This window comes from Camarhynchus parvulus, chromosome 8 (assembly GCF_901933205.1).
Source record: "Camarhynchus parvulus chromosome 8, STF_HiC, whole genome shotgun sequence".
Taxonomy (NCBI): domain Eukaryota; kingdom Metazoa; phylum Chordata; class Aves; order Passeriformes; family Thraupidae; genus Camarhynchus; species Camarhynchus parvulus.
In genome coordinates, this window is record NC_044578.1 from 10,026,650 (window position 1) to 10,048,426 (window position 21,777).

At 46.4% G+C, this 21,777-nt stretch overlaps 1 protein-coding gene across 2 annotated transcripts in view; it reads left to right on the forward strand.

The window, feature by feature from the left end:
* ERI3 (ERI1 exoribonuclease family member 3) overlaps positions 1 to 21,777 on the forward strand; it is a 129,268-nt gene that overhangs the window by 42,555 nt on the left and 64,936 nt on the right. For both annotated transcript variants that reach the window (XM_030953481.1, XM_030953480.1), the window contains exon 6: positions 9,386 to 9,458. In XM_030953481.1, coding sequence (XP_030809341.1) covers positions 9,386 to 9,458 — 73 coding nt within the window. The remainder of the gene's footprint in view (positions 1 to 9,385; positions 9,459 to 21,777) is intronic.

Here is a 21,777-nt window from a genome sequence, read left to right on the forward strand (position 1 = left end):
CACTGGCTCCTATTAGGATTTCTCTCTTCCCTTTAGTGGGGAGTGGGAAGAAGAAGCAATCTCAGAAGTCAGTTGAGAGAATAGAACTGGGTGATGTGGTGCCAGAAGAAGACAGAGATGACGCCAGGAAAGAAGAGGGGTTCAAACAGAGTCACAAAACAGAATGGCATCTTTTCTTGTAGATCAGTGGTCTACTTCAGTGAGTGGAAAGAGAGGTGATACAGAAAGCTGGATGCTCCCTCTGTGGATGAGGGGCTCTTCCCCATGCAAGCGGTACAGCCATGGTTGAAGGTGGAGACAGACCTGGCAGACAGGTTTTCAGCTGATTCGAGTGATTCAAGAAAGCACAAATGACAAAACGTTTGACTGCTAGAGCATGGCTTTCCCCCATGCTTTCTGGTTGGGCTCTGTCCTGCTTGGGGTTTCATATCAAGTGTCTGCAAGTCCAGTGACCTGACTGACCACCCACGTCCCTTATCCTGCCTTGCTGGGTTGGCAGGTCCCCGCTGCGACTGGAAAAGTGCTGTTTAGACTGGAGACTAATGGCCTTTAAGTGACATGATTGTATTATGTTAAGCGTCTATAGGCTTTACCATTAGGCTCTAAACAGTTTATGACTCATAGCAGAAAGCCCTTGTCTTGAAGAGTTTATTTGCTAAATGGTCTGGACAGGCCAGGCTTGGGAGAGGCAAGGTTTCCTCCTGCCTGTCGGAGAGAAGATCTAAGGAAGGCCTGGCACAGGACATATCTTCTTAGTTTAGAGGAGCACCTTAGCTCTAGGTCTTGTGTGTTCAGGTTTCCTAGGGAGAAATACTTCTGCAATGGTATTTGTACAGTGGGAGGAGAATAATATTTAATTTTAGCTTAGTTTTTGTGCATGTTTTGGTTTTAAGGGGGCTTAGACACGATGGATACATCCATTTCATCAGATACATTCCCTTACTCAGTGCATAATTACAGTGTTCTGCAACAGGAGTCTAAATGCTCCCTCCTAAAGCAGCTGGTATGCAGAGAACCAGGCGATTACTACATTAATGTCTGTATGAAAGGCTTATTAACAGACCATATAGACAGAGAAAGGACACATGCTATGTGTAATCAGGATCTGCTGAAGCATGATTCACAGAATAATTTAAATAGAGATTTCTAATCCAGCCACCTGTTCAAAATAGAGCTAACTTCAAACTTAGATTGGGTTGCTCTGGGTATTCTGCAGATGAGCTTGAATGTCTCCAGGGGAGGAGATTTTGCCACCAGTCTGTTCCAGAGCTTTATTACCTGCATGGTGAAGAGTTTTTCCTGATGACAAACTGGACATTGACCTGCTGCAGCCTGTGGTGGTGATGCATGACTTCCACTGAGAATACAGTATGCAATTTGTACACTTCTCTTCATAAAGATGCTGTATAATGTCACGTTTAGTAAGCAGACATACTCTCACACCAAGGTTATGTGTAAAAATCTGTTTGTAGGGGTTTTTCATAAGATCAGGTTCCCAAGGCTGGGGAGGCAACCTCAGCCTTGGAGACTTTGCAGTTTCTCTTTTCTTGGGAGCAGTGTCATGCACTTCTCATGTCAAAGGCAAGTCCACCTAGTTGTTCTCCATATCTGGAAGGGATGGTGAGAACATTTGCTCTACCCCTCCACCAATCTGGAGTAGTGCAAATCTTCCTCCTGCTGCACTTTTAATCTCAGCTGAACCATGGAGCCAGCAGGCTCTGGTTTCCTGCATGGTAATTAAGTACTTATTTAAAAATCAAGAGGCTCAGTTCTGATCCTACTATCCCTGTCTGTTTACAAACTCCAGGTAGAGTTACTCTAGATTTACTCCCACATGCCTAGCAGCAGAATCAGGCCCAGTAAATAGAGCTATGAATCTTTTTAAGAGAAGCTGTTAAGAAGTAGCACATAGATTTATTGTAGCATCATGTGTGCGCAATTGTTGATGAACATCTTCTGTTGGAGGCTGAATACCTGCTGTGTTACAGCCTTGCTTTTAATGTTGAGATAGCATCTCTGCCAGCATCTTGCTGATGCACAGACAGATACTCATAAAAGGGCCAGATCTCACTTGGTGTTAAATGCCTTCATGTTTCATTAAGGTTGATGGCAGTGGAAGGCACACAGTGCTTTGCAGGACGAGCGAGTCACAACAAGCCACTTGCCCTATGTGCTTTTTGTGGCAGAATTATGTCCCTAGTGCCTGGCTGCAAAAGGCTAACACCCTTTTCCATTCACTGGCTAGTGGCTTGGAAAGCAAGGGTCTTGAGGTTCTCTCAAATTTCTTAGTACCCAGCAAAAATTTAAAGAATAGGGATCACACTGTTAGCATATGATGGGTGTTCAGATATTTCAGCCAATGCTGCTATGAGTCTCTAGTGTTAAGGCTTGCAGTTTGCCTTTTAGGCTTCCTAGGCAGGAATTTGTCTGGTAGAGGGAGAATGCAGCTCTGTCCAGAATTGGCATCACAGAAAAAGAAAAGATCTGGAAGTGCCAGGTGTTAACCTTGCTGCTTAGCCTGTGTTTTTGGCCTCATTACACTAATCCAATTAAAGGTTGATGGGAAAAGATAACACACACTCCAGTGAAGGGGTTTGTACAGAATTTCTTTCCTTCCTGGGCATCTGGAGTGGCCTAAGTTATGTTGTGCATCACCACACCTCCTCAGGCCCTGCAGACCCACTGGTGCCTCCATGTGCCATGGTGTGTGCTCTTCTCCTGCATTGTGTCTCTCTTATTACTAATGGAGCATGGATGCATTTTAGCTGCTGGTCAGCCCTCATTAATATCCAGAGATGACAGGTTGACATTTGTAAAGAAGACTTGCATTGACCTTCATGTTGTGCATCGGTGCGGTTGCCGTACAGTGCCCTGTGCTGGATGCTTCTCCCTGTGCTGCCTCGGGAGTGCATTTGTGTTAGCAAAGGGACCGACTGCTCTGTAACCCTTTGCTGCTGTCAGGAGTGCAGACAGTGTGGCTGGATGTCTCTGCATCCCTCTGCCCATTCCAGGACTGGTTGCTGTAGAGCCCTCCATCCATCCATCCATCCATCCATCCATCCATCCATCCATCCATCCATCCATCCATCCATCCATCCATCCATCCATCCATCCATCCATCCATCCATCCATCCCAGTGAACAGGACTAGAGGGTGTTGGGGTTGCACTTGTGGTTCCTTGTGAAGGTTTGTTATTTGGGAGCTGGGGCCTTAATGGAACACAGCTTTATGCCAATAGCAATGACCCGTCTTCTTCCTTTTCCTGGCTCTTGTCTGGGGAAGCAGTAGAAGAAAAGGCTGTGCTGCCCAGGCATCCTGAGTGCTGTCAGTTGCCTGTCTCTCCCCCAGCCCACGCCGTCCTGGCTTGAGGACTGCTGCAGCCTGCTCGAGAATGACATTTATTAACAGAGGGGGCTTTGAAAAAAGGCAGGCTGCTCCTGCAAAGGCTTCTCACTGTAACTCTGTCTCCTCTCACCAGCCCGTCTGAGGCAATGGCTGCTGGTGTTGAAATTCATTAGTGTTACCTGACAGGCGATGGAGGCTTGCTCTGTCTGTTCCCACTTCCCTGCTCTCATGTCCCTGCTTCATGCACGCTGATATTTAAAGCTGATGTGTGGCTCATACGCTTGTTGCACTGTGACAAGTCTGGGGGTGGTTGAGAGAACTGAGAGGGTGGAAGGAAAGCAAAGAGGGAGAGAGATGGGACCTGTCTCAGGGTTTCTGTGAAAGCCCAGGGCTTTTCAGACCCTCTCTGGATGTACTGTCTTTCCACAGCTACTGCTTGTGAATTTTAAGAGCAGCCAGGCAGGTGTGGTTTGTCCGGCACTGATGGGGGGGCAGAGAGAGATGGCATTGTGTGTGCTTGATGAGTGCTTACCTGGTGGAAAGCAAGAGCAGGTGGGCTCCTCTGGCCTCTTGGCTGGTCTGTGGGGCTGAGAAATTGTGAGTGGGGAGCCAGAGGTCTGGCACAGGGTTTGTACTTCATTTTGGACAGAAGCATGTTTGCACTGAGTGGCAAAGTGACTCCAGCACTGAGGAGGAGACACCTCCCTGCCAAAGCTTCCGGATACACAGGAAGGTAGCCCCAGTCTAAACTGAATTACTGGGATGAGGGAGTTCAGGTTTTTGTGGAGGTGTATGTCAGCATGCTTCAGTTTTTGTAGGCTGTGGTGTGGCTTGGGCTGTTCTTTGTACGTGGGCCAGTCTACTGTGTGTGGATGCTGTGACATCACCCTGACAGAGGCCTTCTGGTTTGGCACTGTGGTTTTGGCAGTCTGCAGCTGCCTCTTTGGGAGAGTATGGACCTACCTGAACTGCTTTGAATGCCTAACTTGGCCCCAGCTCATGTAAGTGCAGGTTAAGTGCAGACAGGTGCAGCTTTGCCTGTTGCAGTACCATTTCTCTGCTAAATCTGTTCAGGTGCCTTAGCATAGGATGTTATTCCCTTGCGACCTTGTCCTGTTGGGAGAGGACACGTAAGCTTGCCTCTTGGCTGGGCAGACATGCCACTCTACATCAAAACAGAGGAGCACCTCTGAGCTGTGTGGTCCAGAGTGTTGACCAGCCTAGCTTTGAACAAAGGGGCCCAGCTGAGGTGGTTTGACAGCTCCTCTCTTTCACCATGGTGCTGTTGTTGCTTAAGCATCCAAGCAGCTTTCTTCATCAGTGAAGGATTTCCAGGCCAGGAGCCTGCCAGTGCTCTCCTTTGCAGCCCAATGCACAAGTGTTGGCCAGGACACAATTAAAATGTTCTGCATCTCTTACAATGCAAGGTCTCCAGGGAATGGATTTTTTTGGAAGGTTAAGATCAGGTCTATAAACCCCAAGATTTAATGTCCCTTTATCTTCCCATGGAGGAACTTGTTCTTTTAACTGCCTCAATATCAATACACCCTGTGTGTAGCAAGTGGCCCAATTTCTTTGTCTCCTGACATCCTGAACCCAGAAGCAGATGGACGTTAACCAGCTCTGATTAGTTGGGAGAATCAAGCATTAATTTTTTATACGCCAGAACCACCTGAGTGACGGAAATCAATTATAGCTGCCCCTCCCCCTTCCATATTAATGTGTTGGCTCTGAACAGAGATGGAGGGACCTGTTGAAACGAGAAACCCCCATTTCTTCATTTGACCCTCTAGATAATTAGGGTTAAATTGATATGCTATCGCACTGGTGACACATTTTATCTGCCTCTGTTTGTACAAGAGGATACAATAGTGGAGGAAGGACCAATTTGTGCCCTGCTTTAGCTAACCAGACTGAGATAAAAGGTGTCACTAGTATGATAACGTTCTTGCCTCATGCTCCTTTATTGTTGCTCAATTTGCCTTTTTTTTTTTTTAATCTTGTTCTTTTTCTTTCAGTACCCTTGGTCATATTTTAACTCCATGCCATCGCATAATGACGCCCTGCTAAATGTGTGTGCAGATAGGCAACTCTGGCTGACAGCCTTCCCTGATAACCGAATTCCAGCCCATCCATCACCAGGCTGCTCTCCTTAACTTAAGGAAAGTGATAACTAAAGCAAGGCCGTTTATCACCGCCGAGCTGTGCGCTTCTTGCTGCCTTGGAGAGAGCTGGCTTCAACAGCAGAAATGCAGCCATGTCACCTCACCTCCTATTGCATCCCGTTCATCTCCAGGCTCCATTTACCCTGCAGGGTGGTGAGGCAGGGCTGGATGGAAATCTGAGCCTGGGGTGGAGAAAGCTCTTTGAAAATGGTGCAGAGTTGCCACTGCTGACCATGGTCTAAGAAGGACTTAGACGTGCTTAGCTGGTGGAGGAGAGTGTGCTACCTGATGTCACTTGCTCTTCTGAGCAAAAGTGATCTGCATTTTGGGAGCAGGCAGAAGTTATGCGCTCCCATCTCTGCTCCTGGGAGGACAGAGCACCAGAGCTGCATTGGAGGCTGGAAAATCACACAGCCATTTTCAAGTTTCTCTATCCTGAATGCAGTTTGGCTGATGGGGTGGTTTTTGAAAGACAGCTTCCTTCCCAAGGAGTGAGAGCTTCAGTGTTTGGGAAGCCAGTTAGAACTCATTCAAAAACTGGAAGGATCATGGGATGTTGAATGCAGCAAAATGTGCCATCATTTCTCCCTTACCTGAGGGAGGGCCAAATCCTGAGCTCTCTGCTAAAGCAAAGCTGCTCTCAGTGAGTAAGTTTGGCTCTGGCAAGAGCAAGAAGCTCGACTGAGCATAAAAGCTTATTTTTCAAAAAAGTGAATGCTCAGGTGAATGGTGGCTCTGATAAATAGACATACTTCCTTACAGCCCATGGTACTTCTGTTCCCCAGGACAGCCACAGATGTGCCTTATTCAGTCCAGCCTGGAAAAGATGATAGAGAAACTCCTGTCTGCTCTCCAGGCTGAAGAGTGGGGGCACCACTGCAGGTGATAGTCTTGGAGCTGGGGAAAAGATTTTGCAGGGGTATTTTCCTCCCCGTGGCTACCAGGAAACCTGGGACCTGTGCAGCGAAAGCCCCTGGTTCCCTGTGCCAGGAGTGCTGTATATTCAGACTAGGCCAGACCCATAAAGCAATCCTTTGCTAGTCCTTGCTCAGTGGCTGTGACCCCAGTGGCCTGGAGCCACCAGGACTGCACCTTTCAGCTCAGGGATAGACTTATGTTTTGGTCTGTGCTGCTGACAGCTCGCCCAGGTTATAACAGCAGTGTTGGTCTCCTGGTGCTTGAAAAACTTGAAGCCCCTCTGCATCTGACAAGAAATGAGGGGAGCACAAGCTTGGAGGGGGAGGGGGAATGTCCTGAGGTCACGCAGCTTCACAGGCAGTTTCTGGGGTTGTTACTTGTTTGCAAAAATGTGTCATTTATTTAGTTGACATATTTATTTGGAGCATTTATTTTCTCCAATTAAAGACCCACTGTCCAGTGCCCAGGGCACTCTGCCATCAGTCTCAGGGTGAAAATAGAACCAGACTGTCCAGTTTGCTGGGCCTTTTGGTCCCACAGGGGTGGCAGTGCTTTAGATGTCATTCGTTGCATGGGTAGTTTGCTGTCAGTTCCTCTGGCTAACAAGAACAATGCTGCTCTCACTTCTTCTGGGCCCTATCCAGAAGTTAGGTAAATGGATAATTTTTCTTCTCACTGGAGCTAGGCTCAGACCTGTATTAATGAAAGCCGCTTGGGTTTGGAGGAGAAACTAATTTTTTGTAACATACCTTTTGCTAACTTCTGTTATCATCTTCTCTAGCTAAATGTGAGCAGACTGAAAGAGGTTGAGCTAATCAAGTGCCTTTATTTAGACCAGTTGTTTGTTTTAGATGGTTTCTTTTCTTGTGATTCTTTATTTGGGCACCAGCAAAAAGCAGCTTTCCTGGAGAAAGAGCTTTCTCAGCATGCTGCTTGGGGCTGGTTGGGTCTGTTCGACTAAGGGACATCATGGACATCTGTGTAATGGCTGTAAAGTGCATGGGCCAGGCTGCTGTTTGTGTGGCAATGTGCAATTGTGAAGAGTGACTCCAGGTGCTTTATTTCAGCACAGTGGTGTCAGATGAGCTGTGCCCAGGGATGGGACTGTGCTGTCAACTTGCACTACTTGCCCTGCAAATCGCTGTGGCCCTGCTCCTTGCAAGCTCCTTCTTTTGATAGCCTTCCTGCTTTCAAAGAGTTTCCACATTCTTATTCAAATGTGTTTGTATGATTTAAATGATTGGTCCTGAATCATCACATGTACATCTTCTCAGGACCAGACATTTGACTGTGGCACAGGAAGTCTCTTACTTTCTTAGCCTAAGCAGGGCAAAGGTAGTACACAGGTGGGTCCCAGTGTGTGCTGGCTCTGTTGACAACATATTCCCAGGAGATTCCTCTGGATATGTTTCCCAGCTTCCTTCCTTTTCTTTGCCTCGAAATGGAGGAGTCACCAAGACCAGACTGCTCTGGTCCTGCACTACCCTGGCTCTCACATTATCTGCGTGTGCATTATCTGTGTGGCTCCTTCATCTCCTTACTTGGGGAAATGTCTGGAGAGATGCTTCTCTGTTCACCAAAGGATTTGGAGCCGGGCTGACCACTCAGGTACTGCCTGGGATATTGACGGTGCCCCTTGGGGTGTTTACTTTGTATCCACTGCTCACCAGAGCTTTTTCCTGTATTTCAGTCTTGAGTCTGAAGGCTAGTCTGGACTATTCATGCTTTCCTCCTTGGAGAGCAAGAGAAGACTTTGCCCTGGACATGATCAGCTGATGCTGGCACTTCTAGCTTTTCCTCCTCCCCTACAATCTCCTCCTACAGCCCCCATGTGCCTGAGGAAGTTGGGAGATTCCCCACCCTCTCTGTTTGCAAAAGCTGATTCCTGGGGTTGTGACTTTTAACATGCACAAACAGTGCTAATTTAGTCATTTATTTAGTTGACATATTTATTTGGGATGTTCCTTTGCTTCACTTAAAGATCCTGTGACCAGTGCCCCAGGCATGCTCAGCAGTATGTGAATGAACAAGATCCATCAATTACTCTTGATCAGATCAAAGTGGCCAGGAAATACTCCCATAACTCATGTCCCTGCACAGGCTTGGCTGGAGCCACACGGTTTGCGACTCAGCGTTCCCCGGATGAGGGGCACATCCTCACTCCCCTGCAAACACATTGGGATTGGCACTGAGTGGGAGAAGCAGCTTTCCTGAGCTGCTCCTGTCCCTTCAGGCAACCCACCTCCCTTACTGGTGCTGTTTTGTTTTGAGCCCTATTCCATTGGCTTGCTGTAGGAAGGGGGAGAATCAATTTGTGTGCTCACAGCTCTGGCTGCTGTGCTCACATCCCTAATGAGACAGTGTGCACCACCTTGTATCTTAAGAGTTGTGTCTGCTCTCTTCTTCCAAGTACCTGTTTGGAAAACAGCCTCTGCTTTCTTAGCCTTTCACCATTGCTGTCCAAAAAAATGAATGATTTGGTGCCTCCTTCCCTCCCTTATATCTCTTTTGATGTTTTAACCATAAAGGCCAAATGGAGAAGCACCAGGGCATGACAGGTGAATTGTCAGTCCTTCTGTCTGCCCTGTAAGCTGCTGGCAGAGCAGGATGGTTTTGCAGGGATTTGTGATGGGTTTACTTAACCAAGGAGAGCCTAGATACTCCAGTTGTGTTTGTGTGTTAGCCAGTGTGGAGAAGAGCTGAGTGCTGCTCAGTACAGACTGTTCAAAGTGTTTAGTCTAAAAGGTTTCAGCAGCCTGGATGTATGCAAGTCTTAAGCCAAGCTGTACTCTCATGAGATTTTTTTGCCAAGAGCTATAGTGTTTCTGATGTGCAGCATGATGTTACAGCAGACTTGAGAGTCTTTTCCATCTCTGAACAAAATGCACTTAAGAAAACAGAGTTTGTGTTGTCAAGGCACTGATTAAATCAAACTTGCTCTCTCTTCTCTCTTACAGGTTACCAGGACAATGCCAGTACTTAGGGCTGCCGGTTGCTGATTACTTCAAACAGTGGATTAATCTGAAAAAGGTACTTCTGTGCAAACTGCCTTGGTCCCTATCTCCCTGTCTCCCTCCTCCCCTTGTCCTTCACTTTTCCTCTTTAAGGAGGTGTCTAATAACTACTGCTGTTTTGCATTGAAATGAGTTATTTTCTCAGAAGCTGGGCTGACCGAGTCCTCCAGCTCCCTATTGTATCTCTTCTAATAGAGTCTTACTGTACTTGATGGGATGTGTTCTGCAGCTGGGGAGAATCCCATTGTGGCAGGCACAGTGCAATATCTGCATAATATTGGGACTCTGTGAGACCCCTTTTCAGTGAAGGTTGTGTTGTCACCAGTATTGCTGACTTTGTTTTGTTTTGCAGCCATATAAGGCTCCTAGGAGCATGGTTCCCGTCAGATGAAATTCCGGTTAATAAATGTGCAAATTCTCCAATATAAAAATCAGTATTTCTCTTTGTGGCAAGGGGAAAGGGAGCTGTCTCAGCAGCATATCCACCTAAGAGATCAGTGATCACTTTGCTAAGCAAAATGCCTCGGACTGAGCACTGTCTGGCGCCTTGTCTTTTGCTGCACACCTTCACTGGGTGGTTAAGAAGCAGCATGCTGTGCATCCACAAGGACCCCTGGCACAGCTGCTCCTCTGCACAGAAAAACACGGTGATGCCATAAGTCACAAACCAAAGTGGGAAGGAAAGAGCAAGTGTGATTACAAGCAGGAACAGGGTGAGGGAGGAGGCTGCAGTCTGTGCACAAGAGAAATTGGGTTGGCCCTCCTGGGTAAACCTTTAGATGAGTAAGATTCCCTTCCCCCATCCAATTTAGTGCTTTATTTGGGTTTCTATGCCTTTTCCTGGTAATTAAGGGTCTCAGTAAGCGAATTTTCTTATAAACAGCTCGTTGTTCTTGCGGGCTTTTCTTTTGTTCTTTTATTTATTTATTGTTTTAAATGGAAGCGTGAGTGACAGGCTGAGCGGCCGCAGAAGGACAATTTGCATGATCTGTTCCGTCAAATAGGGTAGAACATGAACTTAACAAGGGATGCTGGCAGCACATTCCTGGCTGAACTTGTCAAAGGGTCTTGTATTTCCCTGCTGTCAGAGCAAATCTTTTGGCTGATTGCTGGTCCTTGGTAAATGAAATCTGAAAGCACATTGGGGCATTCTGCAGTTCAGTGACCATTAATGATCGCCATTTGAAGTTCACTAAACTTCCGGTGAATGGATAGCAGCTATATAACCAGCAGGTTGATGGCTGCAGAATAATAATACTAAAAAAAAAAAAAAAAAGAAATCCCTGTGTACTGTTATGTTTGCTAAGAAGTAGGTTGATCCAGCCATGCTCCTCCTCTGAGCCTCAGGATGAATGACTTATGGCACTTTCCCATAGTTCAAGGCTTCTGGATTTAGTGTGTTAGGAGCTGGGATTCCTCATTATGTAGATGTCCAGACAAATGTCTCTTCTTGAAGGTGAGCATTCATGTACTGCATGTCAGCAAATACTGCGATACTAAGCTGAGGGCTGCTAAGCATCCATGAAGTCCCAAGCACAGAGCTAAAGGCAGGAGCAGGAGGGAAGTTGTTACAGTGAAATATTCCCCTAGCCAGCTCCCTGAAAGGTTCACATGCTGAGCATGTAGGATGGGGGCATGTGGGTTGGTTGTCCTCCTCTGCATATGTATTACTTGGAAAGTAAACTTCAACCTCCTTCAGATTGTGCAGGAAAGGGGATGTGAGAGAGAAATGTTGATCTTCCAGCCCCTCTAGTCCCTTGAAAACAATGAAGTTTTTCTGACACTGTAATACCTGACACCCTTTGAACAAAGAATGGTTCCAGGGACCCTGTGTCCCTCTGGGAAATGACCCATGTTGCAGAGAAGAGCAGAGGCCTCTCCTGTCTTGTGGCTAAGAGCTGCTTCTCCTGGGACTTACTCTTACCCTGGGGTGATCCTTCTATGCCATGCACTGCTTTCAGGTGCTTGTGGGGCAGCTGCCTGTGTGTTTTCACAAGAGAGAATTGCCTGCCTAGGTAACTAATTCTGTTGAGGCAGATGGACCCAGTGGAGACTCAGTCTCTATTGAATGAGCTCCCGGTGTGAGACAGATAGGAGTGGACAGGCAACTAGCCCCTCCATTCTTCCCTGCATAGCTCAGGTGGCCTTTTTCCCCTCCCTCTGGCATATTCCTGACTTAGAAATACCTCCTAAGCTGAATCTGCCTCTGACCTGATCCATGAAGTGAGTGAAGGTGTTGGAGGGTGGGTGGGGCTTGCAGTGTGAAACTGATGATTTCTAGGTCATGGATAATGCAGAGACTTGAATGTTTCAGATCTCAAGAAAACAGACACATATGACAGAGAGCAGTTTCCTGAAGGATGGCCCCACCTGCACCTGCTGGATCTTCTTTGAGTCTTTGCTTATGAGCAGTGATAACAAGAGGACCTGTCTGAATTAGAGAGCTCCTGCTGCAACTACCAGGCAATGCTGAAGTAGGATTACACACAGACAAGTTTGTGTACTTGTGTGTATTGCAGTAGCAACAAAATAGGTTCCAGATTCCTCTGCCAAGGCACACACAGCTTCAGGTCCTCTTTGTCTCTTGTTTTGTATCATTTAAAAAAGCAATCCTTGTCTGGACTCCCTCTGCCAGAGCATGGGATGCCCCAGAGCTCAGCAGATCTTCTTCCTGCAGTGGTGAGAGAGTCTTTCTCAGAGTTCATTTGCCAATAAACATCCCTTTCCACTGCTGTGCTGCAGGAGCAGTTGAAGTGAGAACTTTGTGCCTGCAGGCAGCTTTCACAATTTCCAAGACCTGCCTCTCGGGCAAGCTGGAGACAGGAATTGCCCCCAGTAGCTGTCATGTTTACTTTGCCTCAGGCAAACCTTGTTGGATTGATCTGGCCGTTCAGGTGGTGGTGAGCTCCACATCTGACTGCTGCAGTGGTGGCCAGTGTCTTGGGATCTGTAAAAAAGCCTTCTGTGGAGGAGATGGGGGGGAAGAGCTGCCTGTGCACTTGACCATGTTTGCTGAAGTTTTCTTTGCCCTGTGTCCCCCCAGCCTGCTAATGCATACCTTCTGTCAAGCCTGGTCGGTGTTTGCTGACATTTTTAATGTCACTGAGCGATCTCGTATCTCTGGTGAACTGTCAGTGTAGAGCTGACTCGGGGCACAGAGTTTATCATGTTCTTCACTTCGATTAGCTCAGCCTTGTGGGAGGGGAGCAGAAAGCAGAGGAGGCTTTCTTTGAATGCTGCAACATTTCAGATATCCCCCTAAACCATCTCAATAGAGAGCCACCATCCCATCTGCCAGTTCTCCTTAGGGACCTGTCATGTTGATCTGCAGAGGCCCCGTGGGTTAGGACTGAGGTGCAAAACCTGAGCTACATCACTGGAGCTGGATACTCAGGGTGGAAATAACAGAGAGGGCTTCATGTCAGGAGAGAGGGGCACCAGTGGAGTAATGTGTGCAAAAGCAGGAGGCCATGGGTCAAGATTTATGCAAAAAGGAAAGCTGCTGCAGCTAGCAAGCTACAACCAAGCTGCTGCCCCAAGAGTATCCTCAGGTAGCCTGGGTAAACCCATTACTGCTTATTCTAACACAAGGATGAACTCTCTTTTGTGCTCCCTCTGCTCTTTCAGGAGCCTCTGTGGTTTGTTTTCCAGGTCCCACTAGAGCTAGCAGCATGGTTAGCATGGTCTCATGATGAATCCTCACCCATGGGGGTGGAACCAGTGCTGTGTTTGGCTGAGGACACAGTGCCTGCAATCACAGGGTGTCCAAGAGCCTGGGAGTGGGAAACCCAGCAGGCATAGGAGTTGTCAGCACATTTGGCTGGGAGCATGTCACTGAAGGGAAAGTGATTTAAAGGAGGGAGGAGGTGGAAGAAGAGAGGTGAAGATACGTTTTCTTACAATGAGCTTGTGCAAGCAGAATGTTAGAAAGATGATGAGGGTATCAAAATGGCCAGACCAAATATGTAACCCAGATGATCTTTATGCCAGAGGCCAGGTGTAACAAGGAGAGCATGGCTTGAGTCAGCTTTCTCTGATTCCCAGCAACTGTCTCCTCAAGAACTGGGAGCTGTCCCTAGACCACTGTATCTAGCAAAGTCTGTCTACCAGAAACTTGTACACCCTTTTCTGAATCTGCTCATGCTTTCCGTTTCTACAGCATCCTGCGGCAATGACTTTTGCTATTTAATTATGCATCAATTATACTCTGTTTACTCACACATTGTGTGAAAATGCAGGTCCCTTTGTTTCTTTTAAACCTATTGTCAGATTATTTTCTTTGACCTAGGTCTTGCATTGTGTGAAGTTCTTCTTCATGGTGTTAGTCTTGATTTGAGACCTTAGTCATATTCTTGCTGAATTGTCTTTTCCAGCACAGCAAAACTTGTTGGAGGGCTTGCACAAAGGCACTTGTGGGCTCTGTGACTCTAGAACTGGCTTGTGGAATTCTTAACATGTGTGCACTATCTTTCCTGGTCTTCCATTTATTCTCTGGATGTTTTGCAATTAAAAGATGAGTGGTTTATGTATCCACTAAGGGTTTGTTTTATTCCTTGTTTCTCAAATTATATTTCTTTTATTTTTTTTAAAAGAAGACAATCTTCATACCCATCACTGAGCTGTCCCTTTCTCCTGGCATTTTTGACCATCTTTGGTTTCTGTTCAGAGGGTGCAGCATGTCTTTAGATACAGTAATAGTGGCTGCTTTAGGAGTGAAAGAAAACTGGTCTTAGTTTGACATCCTCCTGAAATTCAGGGGAGTTTTTATGAAAGGTAAGAGTTGAATGATGTGTGTGGAGGAATGCAGCTGTCCCTTTCTGGGCATGATGAAACAGGCTTGACAGAGTCTTGGGGAGCACAGTGTGACCATGCTGGGGTGCTGTGGCTGTGCACAGAGCTGGCCTTTTCCAGGGCCAGCCTTTACTGATCTGCAGATATTCCTGTTTGGAAGCAAACTGTTAATACACATCCACAAATATATTAAGGTCACCTACTTGCATTGTGAAATCTGTCAGAGGAAGCATGTAATAGGATGTTTTTGTTAATATTTGGCTACTAGAAATAAACACATCTTAAATAAACAAAGATTTGCTAACAGCTTTCTGTCTCTCCTCTGAATTAACAATTCCTTCTGCCTTTGGGGTGGGAGGCAGGGCTGCGAGTACTTCTTGGGCACTTGGTGCTGAAGTGTCTTGAGTGCTTTAGATGAAGATCATTGAAATGGGTGAGAAATGGTTTATTTGTTAACCCATATATTTGGAAGTTGTTTTTGCGGGGTCTAACTTCTTGAGGACTTAGAGTGATTGTTATCAATTTCCTGTTCATTGAGTTACTGACTGCAGGGAATATAAAAAGCCTGGTAAGGTTAGAAATGCCAGAGGAGGACTCCTCAGGCAAAGTGCTTCACGGCCAGAGCACCAAGCACGTGAATAAATGTTGCCTCCTAACTGTGAAGAACTGTGCCCAAGGGTTTGCTGGTTTGTAGCATGGGTGCCTGTTCTGACACCCTGTCAAACAAACCTTCCTTCAGTGGGACCTGGGCTTGCTTGGTTCCTCGCCCCATCAGTGAAGCTCTTGGCTTTGGAAAGGCTCAGAGGGCAGAAATGGGAGAGGTTGTGAAAGGAAACACAAGGAGAAGTGTGACTCCAGGGCTAGGGAAGTAAGGATATCTCTTTCACAGAGATGAGGAAAGGAAAGTGTCTGTGGAATTGCACTGGTTCATAGTTGGAAGGAAATGGAAGGAGTTGCTTATAACAGCAAAATGACTGTGTTTAATAAATACTTTGCTCTGTATTTACAGAAAGGCAGAGGTTGCCATATTGCTGAGCAAGAGGTTTGCTGTTACAACACAATTTTCTGACACAAGTCAAGTGGTGAATTGGTTGGCATTTTGCATAGCTGGTTACAGGAGTTTTAAAGAGCTGGCTGAGATGCCCTGGACTATTAATAAGTCTTTGAACATGGGGGAAGTTCTAGAGGACTGGAAGAAAGCTAATGTTGTACCAGTAATTTAGAAGGGCAAATGGGATGACCGATGAAGTAATTATAGCCCTATCATCTTGACATTAATTCTGGGCAAAGTAATGAAAAGCCAGATATCATAGTTGATTAATAAAGAATGAAAAGAGGGTAATATAATGCCAATCAATGTGGATTTATGGAAACTAGATCTTTTTCAAACTAACTTGATATTTTTTTTATGAGAATACATGTTTGGTTGATAAAGGTAACCATGTCAATGTAATATACTTCTAGAAGGCATTTGACTTGGTACCTTATGACATTTTGATTAAGAAACAAGAGTGATACAAAATCAACATGGCACACATTACATTGATTAAGAAAGAGCAAACTGACAGCTCCTAGCATTTAATTGTAAATGGATAATCATCATGGAGTGCATGTCTTCCTAGTGGGGTCCCACAGGGATCTATTTCTCAGACCTCTTGTATTTAACACTTTTGTCAATGCCCTGAAAGAAAACATAAAAATTATTTTCGATAACATGTGCAGATACTGCATCTAGAAGGTGGCTACTGTTGGCTTTATAAACAGGCAATGGTGAGGAGGAGCAAAGGGGCCGGATCATTTCTTTCTTTGGGTTTGGTTTGGCCAGTGGGATGTTGGATCCCATCTGCATCACAAAGAATTCTAGAAACTTGAAGACTGGATGAGAACTGCAAGACCTGAGGAGCACTCGCCATGCAGTAACAACCCTGGGAGCCGTTTAGGGTACCAGAGAAGGAAGGATAGGGGCTGTAGTTGCCAAATATCTAAAGGAAGAGCCAAGATGTGATAAGAGGTTCCTTCATGGAAGCAGACAAAAGCATAAACAGTTCTAGTTCCTGGAAGCCAAAGCAAGGTAATTTAGGTGCAGATCTTTACAGTGTGGGGTAATTAACCATTGGAACAACTTACCGAGGGCTGTGGTGGATAATCCAGCTCAGGAGGGAAGGCTTTTTCCTAAAAACAACAGCTGTGGTTCAGACAGGAATTTGGGGCGGTGCTGTGGCCTGTGCAGGTCAGGCCAGCTGATTGTGACTGTTTCTTCTACCGTGATGATCTTTGCCTGTCCATCCTGCACAGCTCTGGCTCTCTGTTCCCTTGCAGTGGGAGCACTCTCAAGGGCTCCTGGCTTGGGAAGCACAGACAGCACGAACACAACGCTGGGAAGGGGGGAAGCATCCTGGGCAACGCAGCACCTCTGGCACGGTCAGAGGAGCCCTCCTGCTCCAGGGCTGGAGCCCAGCAGCCATCCACGACTTCTCCTTTAAATCTGTCGTGCAGCTGTCTGAACTCTGAAATTTCTTTCACTCTCTCCCTCGCCTTGTTAACATGTGTTGCCTTTGGGGTAATCAGGGAAAAAATATTATGTCCTTTTACAATTACCGGGTTTTGGAATATTAAAATGTCTCTCTGCATCGGCAGTGTTATTTTGATTGGTATTCTAACCTTTGACTAGCCCATAAAGCGAGCCGCTCTTCAAGCCAATATTGCGGGACTGAAATTTAATTCCGAAATGATTCCAGATAATAGGGAGACAGATAATATATGCATGAAGGATATTATGTTTGGACTAAATGCAGCAGGGCCAGGGCTTGGGAGTTGAATAATAGCCCAGAGTGAGTTATAATCTGTGGGACAGAAATACCTTACTGTCAGGGCCAGGAGAGGAACTCTTAAATCAAAGGGAGGGAGATGAGGAGGGAGTTGAGGATAGTCATCTCAACGGGAAAGGGCATCCAGGAGAGGCCTTAAAGGAGCAGCCCTTTCTGTCCTTCTGCAGAGCAACCTGTCCTTCCTTTCTTACTTAATAAGGAGTGCTGAGTAAAAACGTACTTCCAAGGAAAACCAATAGGCAGGCGATTCTGGAAGTTCTTGGCAGTCTTTTCCTTTTGTCTTCCTGGATTCATTAGAAGAATACGTGGGTTGATGTCTCAGTTTCCCTACAAGTTGTAACCAAATGGACCAAGGGTTGGGCAATACATGCTAAAGTAGAATGCTCACATAATGCAGAGTAATCATCAGGGTTGATTTTGACATCCTCTTTCACATAAAACAAAGAAAGCACAGGCACGGCATGTGGGCTACATGGACAGTAGTTCTTGCTCAGGGCTCTGCCCCCAACGTTCTCAGCCTGGGACTCACTGCCAGGCAAGGCTGTCTCCCTCCCTCAGAGTTGCTGCCTAAGCTGGTGACTGGAGACACAGAGTAAAAGTAACTTCTGTGACAGCAGAGGTACAAAAAGTGACTTTTAAACATTGGAGGCTTTAAACAACACCTCCCTCTGGGCTCTCTGTACCAGGGAAGGGAACTTAAGGTTTTTGCTATTTACTCCTCTACACTTTGTGCTTTTCCAGCAGCTTCCAAACATGATGGAAGTAGCTCGGTCCTATAACTTAACGTGCTGGGCAAGGTGTTGGGAGCTTTCTGTAGCTAGACTTTGCAGAGCATTGTGGATGACCGTGCTGCCAGCTGTCCTGGGAGGAGGGGAACTGAGCAGGCAGAGACAGAGAATGATGTCTGCTGCTGGGTGACACAAACCCATGTCAATATAACAGGCTTTGGCTCAGTGGCATGAGCTTATAGTTTCAAAGTAATGATCCCAGCCTCACATTTCATTTCCTTTCCTTGCAGTCTCAGGAGCTGGTCTTGCTACAGCTGAGAGGGGCTCTAGATGCAGCCTGGAGGCTTCACTGGTTTTGGATGACTTGAATGATAACATGCCCATCTCAGGAGGGCAGAAATAGAGTATCCATTTTTGCCTAAATCAAATTATTTTGTGTTTCCCTCTCCTTTGGTTTTTGGTTTTGTGGTTTTTTTGTAAATTACATCATCAAAACACAGGATCAATTTTCTGTGGAACTTGTGTCTGTACAAAGAGACAGGAAAGATGTGATCCCCTGAGGGTTCATGTAAGTTATATGGAAGCTACTTAGATCTACTCCAGGGTAAAGGGGTTGCCTTAGTATTTTGGTCCTATTAACAACAAGCTCTTCCTGGAACTTCCTTCCATCCTTCTGTCCTTCTCATAGCTATGCTGCATGTTTTCTCATGGCACCTCACACACACCTTAACTTCCTTACCATCAGGGGTTCTCCTACGTTCTCTTTTGCTAGTGCATAAGGTGCATGTTAAAGTTCACCTCTTTTCCTAGGCAGGGTGTCTTGCAGCCTGATCTTAGCCTGGGAACAGAAGGGTCAGAGAACTGGAAGACATGACCTCCAGAGGAAGAATGAGGGATTTAGAGGACAGGGGATCCAGCTGCATCAGGGGACATTTAAGTTGAACATTAAGAAGAATTTCTTCACGGAAAGGTTGATCAGATATTGGAATGGGCTGCCCAGGGAGGTGGTGGGGTCACTGTCCCTGGAGGTGTTTGAGGAAAGACTGGATGTGGCAGTCTGCCATGTCTGGTTGACAAGGAGATGTTAGGTCATAGGTTAGACTCCATGATCTCAGAGGTCTTTTCCAACCTAATTGCTTCTGTGATCTGGGATATTCAGCCTAGAGAAGACTAAGAAGAAACTGTTTTTGAGGAATGAAAGTGCTCAATTTCTGACTGGTTTTGGTGTATGGCTCTCAACTACATCCTCACCTGCTGCAGGAAGATCAGTAAGCAGTGCCCATGGATGACAGCAGGAGTATGGAACCTCTGGCTCTTGTGAGTTCAGAAGAATGTGATGGGGATGGTTTGGGTAGAGTTGGTCCTGCCTTGAAGCAGACAGTCAGTCATCACTTCTCCCCTCCTCCTTGCCCTGTGTGCTATGATACTACTTCCTTTGCCCTTGCACTGGGACATGGGCTGTCTGCATTCCTTGGGACACATCACTGAAACTCAAGAGAAAGTGAGCAGGGAAAGAAGGGGTATTTCCCTTGGGTGCCATGTACAGTCACCACCCCCCTCCTGATGCTGTCTGCCCAAGTCCCAGATGTTTGCACTAGGAAAATCCCAAGGCAGACTTTATTATTTTGGTAAGAACCAGGGACTCCTGTAGCCACATGTAATACAGAGGGCTCTCAGGTAAGGTCAGAAGGTATTGATTCAAGAGAAACTGAGGAGCACAATTATGTTCCTTGGCCTCGTGTAGCCTGCAGCTCCTGGACAAAACAGAGAGGAGAATTTGAGCTTTTTTTTTTTGCCTTTGAGCTTTTTTTTAACCAGGGCAAAAGATTTGCCTTTTAAGTGAAATTCTGAGCAGTAGTTTGCTGAGCACACTGCCATGGTCACTTTACCAAAAACATCTTTGTCTATGCAAGTGGTTGGAGGCAGGTTGGCATTTGTGATTCTTTCTATGCACATTGTTTTAGCTGCAGGCAAAAGGCAGAAGGGCAGCTGCTCAGACCTTGTGTGCTGCTCTTCCTGCTGAGTGCCATATTGCTCAGCTGCACCTCACTGTGCCTGCAATCCCCGTGCTGGGGATTTAACATCTGTCCCCTTTACCGAGGAGCCTCCTGGTTTCCATCTGGCTGTGTGTGTCTGCTGCTGCTGAGGTTAAACATACTGCTCAGACCTTTGTTCCATGGGTCTGGTTGCTGCTTGCAGGTTGAGGAAGGAGCTGGGGGTTGAAGGCACAAATGTGTGAAAAATGGCCTTTCCTAGAGTCCCATGGGAAAGGCAAGGGACAGAGCATCCCTGCATCCCAGTCCTTCATCTGGAGCTTTACTTGAGTACCAGCACAGCTGCCCAGTGCCTGGGAAAAGACCTGGTTTTCTCAGCATTTATTTGAAAGACAGGAGCTCCATGTAGGAGCATGAAAATAGGCTTTTGCAGTTCTCCAGGAAGGCATGATTGGCTATCAGATTTTCTAGCCTTGGGGATTAAAACACTACCTCGTTTGGTCCTCATTGTCCTACCAAGCCAGCATAGCTACAAAAGGGAGAGTGGCTACTGCCATCACCACCAGCAACCAGGCAGGTTTATGGTAGCTATTGGCTTACCTGTAAGTGGGAAGAACAGAACAGAACTTTTATTCCTTTTTTTTTTTTTAATTTAATGAGATGTTCTTGGTGCCCTGTGCCGTGTGTGATGCGCTGTCCTACTGAAAGGGTTGGGACTTTGCTACTGGTGTCTTGGCTGGTAAGGTGTGGGTGTGCAGCCTCTGCCCCATTGCACAGAAGCATACCAGGGCTTGGCTTTGGCTTCTTGTGGGCTCAGTATAAAGCAGCCAAGAGATGGTGAGCAGCGAGATGGGAGATACAGTAGTGGAATTTGTATATTAATAACTTGCAGTACTTCACACTCATTAAATTAATTAATTAAATCCCTCAGAACCCCAAGGCTACTAAGGAAGTTGATTTCAGAGTTAGGATTAAAAGTCTCCTGTCACCCTTCCCCCATGCTGCCATAGCACTTCTGGCTTCATCCTGGCTTTTGCTCTTTCCACTTGCAGGTTTCCGTGCTTGAGCTCTGCCTGCAGCCCAGGATTGAACCTATCAAAGTGGCTTTTCTAAGAACTGGCTGAAAAGTCTACAGATATGATCTGCTTTTGTTTAGAAAACAACACATCTTTTGCCCTTGTCTGGGCATAAATTTCTCTTATTTTGTAGCCTGCTGGGGAGGGCAGTTCTCATCACTTTGGAGCATGAGCCCAGCCAGGGTCTATCCCACAGTGACTGGTTGTCCCAGTTGCCTAGGCACTGTCTCCTAAAGACCAGGACCATCTTCTCCTTGGGTGCTCTCATGAGTCCTGCTGCCATCTTTATAGGGCATAAAGCTCCTGAGCAAATGGTCATTCCCAAGCTTGCTCACTACCCATCAAGCTCTCAGCAGTCCCTTCTGGGTGTCAGTAGGTGTGGTGGGGCAAGATGCTTTTGTTTACTGACAAACATGCACCTTTCCTTCCTTGTGTTCAATGTTGTGTTGCAAAAGCTCATAATCATGTTGTTTGATGTTTTCCTGGACATCCTATCCACAGCTGAAATTGAAGGTCCCACTTGTGGCTGATGGATCAGCTCCATTCACCTCACCTTTCTTTGAGCCAGGACACTGGCATTTCAACACTGCACTCAAAATACCTTAAAGCAAATGACTTACATTAAACCATGCAGAAGGGAGTGTAGTTGAGCTGTTGTCTCTCCTCCAAGCATTGGTTGACATCCGTGATGGTTTTAGTGGTGTGGAGATGAAATGTCAGTGTACTATTCTGCCAGTGCTCCTCCTCTGTGCAACCTGCAGATGTGTTTTTAAACAAACTGTAGATATTTATTGTATGGGTTTGTGCCAGTTTCAGGAAAGCCTGTTCTCTGTGCTCTCCCATTGTGGTAACCCCTGTCAGCCTGGCCCTGATTGATGCTGTTAATATCTGAGAGATTGTTTGGGATCTCTGCCTTGG